This window comes from Arachis hypogaea, chromosome 18 (assembly GCF_003086295.3).
Source record: "Arachis hypogaea cultivar Tifrunner chromosome 18, arahy.Tifrunner.gnm2.J5K5, whole genome shotgun sequence".
Taxonomy (NCBI): Eukaryota; Viridiplantae; Streptophyta; class Magnoliopsida; order Fabales; family Fabaceae; genus Arachis; species Arachis hypogaea.
The window spans coordinates 13,963,224-13,971,338 of NC_092053.1; the positions used below are offsets into that span (position 1 = coordinate 13,963,224).

At 26.5% G+C, this 8,115-nt stretch overlaps 1 protein-coding gene across 1 annotated transcript; it reads left to right on the top strand.

The window, feature by feature from the left end:
• Positions 1 to 3,297: 3,297 nt before the first annotated feature.
• LOC112771976 (peroxidase P7) lies at positions 3,298 to 6,442 on the top strand. Its single transcript, XM_025816842.3, has 3 exons — positions 3,298 to 3,640; positions 3,742 to 3,933; positions 5,779 to 6,442. Exons 1-3 carry the CDS (start codon positions 3,416 to 3,418, stop codon positions 6,328 to 6,330), a joined length of 969 nt encoding a protein of 322 aa, XP_025672627.1. The 5' UTR covers positions 3,298 to 3,415; the 3' UTR covers positions 6,331 to 6,442.
• The last annotated feature ends 1,673 nt before the right edge of the window (positions 6,443 to 8,115 follow it).

Here is an 8,115-nt window from a genome sequence, read left to right on the forward strand (position 1 = left end):
CCACTAATTAAAGGTTCAGATATGTTAATTAGTAGCAATAGTAATATAATCGTTGGGGTTCGAATATTTTTCAATTATTATCGTTACCTAAAGGTACTATATAGAAGAAAAACAAAAAGATTGAAATTTCAACACGCCAAGCCGATTGATTCTGATTCGCCATCATTGTAGGGTCATCGCATGGCTTCTTCCACTCTTTCACATTACTTTTACATTTTTTTTTCTAATTTCTGGCTGGCCCATAACTTCCCCTTCGTTTGCTGCATGGTTCTTATCTTTGTAAGTCAACTGTCAACATAATGGTTTATATCTCAATATAACCAAATTATATTACACCTTTAATTAACATATATATGGCCAATATAATATAGATGGATTCTCACATATATCAAAACCTCATTTTTAATTCTAGACTTGATCAATACGAATTCATGTTTGGAAGAATAATCATTAAGGACCACTAAGAATCATTAATTAACAAGAGGATCAATTATATCAAAATCATTAACATAAGACCCAATAGATTGTAAATTAATGACAAAGATCACACTATTTTTATACATAATCGAGAATACCCTTATTTCTATTTAAACTAGTTGGCTTGCTACAACCTTGTTTTTGCATCTTCTAAAATAGTCCATCTTACTCGTCCGAGGGTATTGTCTGCTCGACTGCTCCTAGACATTTCAACCTTATGATTTATTTTTTTTTCTAAAATAAAGAGATAGATACTATTTAATCCATCAAAATCTGTCTAAAAACAAGAAGTACTTCTATATTTTTATAAAACATATTTTATTCCCTTCTTTAATTAATGTGAAACTTTACGATATACGATAAATTAACGTTAATACTAAAGAGACAAAAAAACAGTTAGAATTTATCTTATTTAGTATTTATTAATTATTACAACATTTAATAAACATTAAATAAGACAAATTCTATCTATTTTTGACTAATTCTTTTTTGTTACTAAATATTTCTCATAAATAACACAAGTATATATTACTGAAAGTGCAGCATATATATAGGCCAACTTATCTTTGGAGATATATTATTATATCAAAGTGGTTTATATTTTACGAATTTCTTTATGAAATGTTCCATCAATACTTTGTCAACCTTTTGGCTAAGATGACTAATATAATTAATCAGATAAAGTTAGTTGGATTTGGTTGCTTTAAATTAATTATTATTGAGCTAGTAAAAACTGGTCAAATTGATCAACCTTAGTGGGTGATACTGTTATGATGGGAAGAACATTTTGTTAATTCATTCGAATTATATATAGAGGAATTCTTTTAATTTCTTTGGGAAAAAAAAATTAATTGAACGTATAAGGATGGAGTTCTCTTTAAAGGTCTTTTACGTTCGGTACAATGCATGAAAATCATGCATAGACTGACGTGTAAAGTATGTAGCAGCAATCATTTCCGCAAATTTAGATAACAAATAAAATATTATTTATACACTAAAATTAATTACTAAAATCAATTGTCAAATGTATTTATGTATAAATATATATATAATTTAATTTATTTTTAATATATAATTATATTTTAATCTATATTTTATAATAATAATTAATTTTAGTGAGTAATTTTAATATATACAGAATATAGCTGTTTAAATACATATTTAATAAAATGATTAAACTAACATAAGACAAAGTAAGCTAATGAGTTATAACTCAAATGACATCATCTCTCTATACTCATTTAAGAAATCGTGGGTTTGAATTTCTTTATTTTTGGTATAAAAAAAAGGTAGAAGACAAAGCAAAAAGTAAAATTTCTTGTTATGGAGAACAGTAGGCATATATACTTCTCCAATAATTAAGCAAATCTCGTGAAGGAATCTTGGTGTTATATATCATAAACCTGGTTTTTCCCACTTAAAACTGTTGAGCCAGCATCCAGCAAGTTCATTTATTACTTCCAATTAATCTTTTTTCGCTAAAATTTGTGTTTTTATTTGATGATCTTAGAGACTTATTAGCCTATACATGCAACTAATCCTTTGTTTTTTATATGGGGAGCAAGTCAACTGCTCCAATGGTAAGTAAGCAATCTTCAATTTCATCTTCCACTTGTTGAATTAATTCTAGAGAAAATTTTACTTTTCAGTTTTCTCCCCTACGATATGCTAAAATAACACTCTCTTCCTCTATTTTATAAATGTACATTTTTCTCTCTTTTAACTTTTGAAAAACCTCCTCCTTAATCCATTTTAAATTTTTTTTATGTTAACTAATATTAACTTTATTCATTTTTTAAGAAAAATAAATTATTTTTTGAAAAAATATCCATTAACAAAAATTTTATTTTTTATCATTAAATTTTGCTTACCAAAATATTCTTTAATAAATTATTTTTTTATTAATTAAATTATATTTTTACCAAAATAATTTTAAAAAAATTAATAATTAAATTATTTTTTTCTAAAATACTTACCCTTCAATAATTTTTTAATTATTAAATTATAATTTTATCAAAATTTTTGTTAACAGTTATTTTATATTTTATTATTAATTTTTCAATATCAATATATATTATTTTAATATTAAATTAAAAAAATCTTACCACTGTTAATATGTATAACAATTAATATATATTGATATTGAAAAATAAATTTACTAAAATAGAAGGGAGAGGAGTGTCATTTTAACATTTCGCAGGGAAAAGGGAGTGAAATTTTCTCTTAATTCTAAGTATTTGAATCCTGTTATAAGAACTCGACTAATTTAATTTAACTCGAATGAAATTTTATTAAAAAAAGTAAAATATATAATTCAAAATTTTAAATTATGATTCATATACATAACTGTTGTTATATAGGCTAGAAACTATATCAAACATGTTACATTATACATATGTAGAAATCAACATATTATTAAAAATATAACTATTAACGTACATCTTCTTATTAACTGAATTTTAAAAAAAAAAATTTAGAATATAATATCTAAGCTGTATCTGATTTTATCGGTTTAAGTTTTTGAATAAAATGATTACATAACAACATTTTCAACATTTTTGTTTTTATCTTAAAGATTCGAACTTAAAATCTATGGAAAAGAAACCAAAATATGCATCACTTTGACCAATCCACCTTGTTATGAAAAATTCCTTCCTCACGTTGGTTCCTTCCCCGGATAGAAAATAATAAAAGTAGTAAAGCGCGTTTGGAGCAGACAAGTTTGAAAATATGAACCAAAAATACAAAATCATGCATGCTTATTATTTATCTCCACTACTCACTCTTTAGTCTATATCATATAACTTTAATTTTTCTTTATATTTTTCATGCACCGTCACACAAATGTTCTATATAATTGCATGGTTCTTCCAAACACACTCGTTCATTCCACAAATAACTTAAGCTTAAGGGATTGATAGTAATAATTAATTAATTAATGGCGGCACCATTTCCTCATCACTTGTTTGTTACACTGTCTATTATTCTTTCTGTTCTTGCTTGTTCTATTGTGAGCAATGCACAACTCTCACCAAATTTCTATGCCAAAACTTGTCCAAATCTTCAGGCCATTGTGCTGAGTGCAATGAAGCAAGCTGTTACCAAGGAACCTCGAATGGGGGCTTCCATACTTCGCTTGTTCTTCCATGATTGCTTCGTTAATGTAAGGATCATAACTTAGCATTTTTATTTAGTTATGATTTCTCTGCTGGCTATTATTATTATTAAAGTAATTAATTGATTTGCATATATATGGTATGGTAGGGGTGTGATGGATCAATCTTATTGGATGACACATCCACGTTCACAGGGGAGAAAAGTGCAGGACCAAATCAAAATTCAGCTCGTGGTTTTGAAGTGATAGACTCCATTAAAAGCAATGTTGAAGCTGCTTGCAATGCTACTGTCTCTTGTGCTGACATTCTTGCACTTGCTGCTAGAGATGGAGTAGTTCAGGTAACAACATTCTTGCTTTCCTTCTTTCTTTACCAATAATAATTGATTTTCTCACCCAAAAATATTAGATAATAATCATTTTTTATATTTATCTTGTATTATTTTAATTGAATCAATATTAGTTAATTTTTTTATTTTTTATTACAAAATAAAATAAATAACCAACCATCAAAATTTATTTTTTTTTTTATCAATATTTGATCAGTACTCTAAATTCTTATTCTAATCATATAGAAAGAAAGTATATAGCAAAAATATTGGTTTATATTAATAAAATATTTTTTTAAATTTAATTGTAAGTGGACTATACAAAGAGACTTTAAAGTTAAAATTGGGGTCAAGATTATTCTACGTAATTTTCACTTTTCAGTGTCTAAAAGCATTTTGGTCATTCTTTTTCTTTAATTAAATGTTCCAATAGATTTGCATCTATAATAATTTTTATGCAAATTATTTAATACAAACTCTTTAATTTAATATATAACATACATGTAGCTTTTAATTATTACTTTTATTAATATATAGAGTATCCATGTGCACAATAATGTATATATGTCAATCTGGCTACTTTATGAACTAATTACAGACAGTAAAGTTATAATGAGACTAAAAAAAAAAAAAGAAATGAATCCATTAATTTCCTAAGGGATTATTCGAGTGGGGCTTTTTACTGCTTTTTCCTGTAGTAGAGATAATGCATGTAAATCTCACAATGAGATTCTCTCAAATCATTGTAGTAGTATATGTTTGTTTCTTTCCCCAACATTTTGTTTTAGCATGGGCTTGTTTTCAAACATTGTTCCCCACTTCCTGTTCTCACTTTTTCTCACACACATGTAACTTGATCATCATGTCAACTCTTGTAATTTTGTGGGGTCTTCCAAATATACACACACCTTGCATGCATGAAATATCACATCACAATTAAACAGGTTGTGATCTGATAATTTATCGCTTGATTTCTTAATCAAAAGTTAGGGATTTTCAAATCTTAGATATTTTCTTCAAATAAATGACCCATGCATGCTGATATCGTTGAGAAAAAAGAAAAATCTTATACATAAAAAAATCAGATAGAGATACAGATGTGCAGTGTCGTGTTTATCTAAAATTAATAATTAAAAATGATTAAATAATTTAATATATTTGATTAAATTATTATTTAATAATTTTAAATTAAAAAAATTTAGAGATAAGTAATTTTTAGTAATTTTAGTCATTATTTAGTCAACACAAATATTAAATTATCTTTAACAAGTAAATTTTGGGAATAAATTCTCTTAATTTTTTTTAACAATTGAGAGAGTAAAGTGTGATTTATCACCATTAGTTTTATAAGTGGGACGAAGAATAAATATGAGAGAGAACAATAAAGAATTAAAGATCATACTTAACAATTGAGAGAATCCATTCCCGTAAATTTTATTAATTTATGTATGCAAATTGTAGTAAATATAGATACAAAATATATGTTTTTTGTGTGCAAAATTTTTTTATATAAAATTCTGTAAATATGGATGTAAATTATTGCTAATCAAGTGCTCATAAAAAATGAGAATATTTATTGGTCAAGTACTATTATTTTTCTAATTATTAATTTCACGTAAAAACAATTTTACCTGAGTTTTCACTTTTAAAAAAAAATTAATTTTAATACACTAACAGTATGAAACGTTTTATACAGTTATGCAATCATATCTTTTTTTTGAAGGATCATTCACGCGATCAATGTGAAAAAGATAATTATTTTTATTAATATAGCATTACGTATTTTTATCAAAATTAAATTCTTAATGAAATATATAAAATAATTTCTTTTTATTTTTTTGAATCTGCCTATTATAGCTAGGAGGACCTTCATGGACAGTTGGGCTAGGAAGAAGGGATGCAAGAACAGCAAGCCAAACTGCAGCCAACAACCAAATCCCTTCACCATTCTCCGACCTTTCCACCCTCACTTCCAGGTTCGCCGCCAAAGGCTTAAATGCTCGCGATCTTACCGCCCTCTCCGGCGCCCACACCATTGGCCAAGCTCAATGCCAGTTCTTCAGAAACCGCGTCTACAACGAAACCAACATCGACGCCAACTTCGCCACATCACGGAAAGCCAACTGCCCTTCCACCGGAGGGAATGCAAACCTCTCCCCTCTCGAAACCCTAACTCCAGCTCGGTTCGACAACAATTACTACAGAGATCTTGTTGCCAAACGCGGCCTTCTTCATTCGGATCAAGTGCTTTTCAATGGTGGGAGTCAAGATGCTTTGGTTCGGTCTTATAGTGCCAATAGTGTTTCTTTTTTCAGTGATTTTGCTGCTGCCATGGTTAAGATGGGAAATATTAGTCCCCTCACTGGGACTAGTGGGGAGATTAGAAAGAATTGTAGGGTGGTGAATTAATTATTCATGATACCATAAAATTCAATTCTCTCTTTTAAGAATTGTGTTCTAGTAATAAAATTAGGGCACATGTACGAGCAATTGATGTGAATAAATGATCATGTTTGAGAGAGATTTTGAGTGAATGATTAATTACAGGGTCTTGGTCATAAAGTTAATTGGATTAGATCCTCAATATATTATTATATTATTGGCAGCTGCAGTATTATTACGAAAATATTTAATAATAAAAAAATATTAATAAAAAAATTAGAATTTATCTTATTTAATATTTATCAATTATTACAATAATTAATAAATATTAAATAAGATAAATTTTGATTTTTATTATTATTATTATTATTATTATTATTATTATTTATTTAAATTTTGGTTGTTTGTTAGTTGTTTTTTTATAATATTAAAAAATTATTTAAATATTTAATTTATTAATATTCATAATTTTATATTATAATATTTATTATTATATATTTATTATATTTAATTATTTTATTATAACTAAAAAAATAAAATAAAATAATTTTAAATTATTTTTTATTAATCTTTATTATTTTTCAATGTTTTTTTGAATATATATATATATTCTGAAATAAGAATCCTTCTTCCACAAGTCCTTCCCCTTTGATATTGTTTGTCATCGGACCCCAGAGAAGGCCCAACTAGCCTGGCCCACGAAATTTATTGATCAAGATTCTAGTTATGCTTAATAAAATGAAATAATTCATCCTGACAAAAAAAAAAAAAAATAATAATAATACATGACAAAAAGAATGAAATAATTCTTAAAAAGACAATGCTTAGTAATTAGTATAAGGTTTTAATTTGTTCCAACACATACCAAATTTAGAGCCAAATGAGATTGAGAATGTGTACTAAAATGGTTTTCGACATTTTAACTGTGCTAAAAAGATTTTTGACTTTTCAATTACACCAATTGAAAAAGGTAGTGTGCTAGTGCGAAAAAGCTTCTTTCTTTTTCTTCCCTTTTTTTTTTTTTTTTCAGTAGGTGCTGAATAGACGTAGTAAAAATTAAATTCTGTGTATTAATGTTGATTGAATATGTATAGGCAGATTTTGCGATAAAGTGAATCCTGGAGAATTTGTCATTAAAAAATGGCTTAACGACATTAGATTAATTTCCTGTTAATGATGATAATTATCTTGTGGGGCTTTTTGCCATCCGCTAACGCTTTTTTATATGATAGTGGAACTGATTGCAAATTTTTGTATTATTCAATAAATAGAATTTTGGGTCATCAATAGTTCAAATAATATGAATATGGCTGAACATTCATTGGTAAATAAACTCATGCATGTCCAAATGTTCAATAAACTTTTCATAGGCTTCCTCGTCCATTTCCTTAAAACAATACTCATTAATTTAAAATAATAAAAAAAGAAAAAATTTTAAATCAGTTAATTTATACTAAATTTTTGTTCATTTTAAATTAATATTTATTAATTTAAAATTTATAAACTAATTTTTTTAAAAAACCAAATACACATCCCTAAATCCTTAAACATAAACTCTAAACCCTAAATTATAAACCTTATATTTTAAATCCTAAATTCTAACACATAACGTTTCAACCCTAAACCCTCAAGAACATCTCCCAAGTCCAAACCACAAATCTAAAATGTCTTAATCATAACCTAAACTATAAATCCTAAACTACAAATCTTAAACACTTAATACTAAATAAAAAATACTAAATAAATAACTCTTAAACACTAAACCCCCTAAAATCCAACCCTAAGCCTTTTAACTTGCTCATAAATTCTAAT

Excerpts from the sequence above, each read along its gene's own strand:
- LOC112771976 (XM_025816842.3), top strand. The coding sequence starts at position 3,416 with ATGGCGGCACCATTTCCTCATCACTTGTTTGTTACACTGTCTATTATT. Across the intron at positions 3,641-3,741 it reads TCCATGATTGCTTCGTTAAT|GGGTGTGATGGATCAATCTT; the intron begins GTAAGGATCATA and ends ATGGTATGGTAG. Across the intron at positions 3,934-5,778 it reads CTAGAGATGGAGTAGTTCAG|CTAGGAGGACCTTCATGGAC; the intron begins GTAACAACATTC and ends TGCCTATTATAG.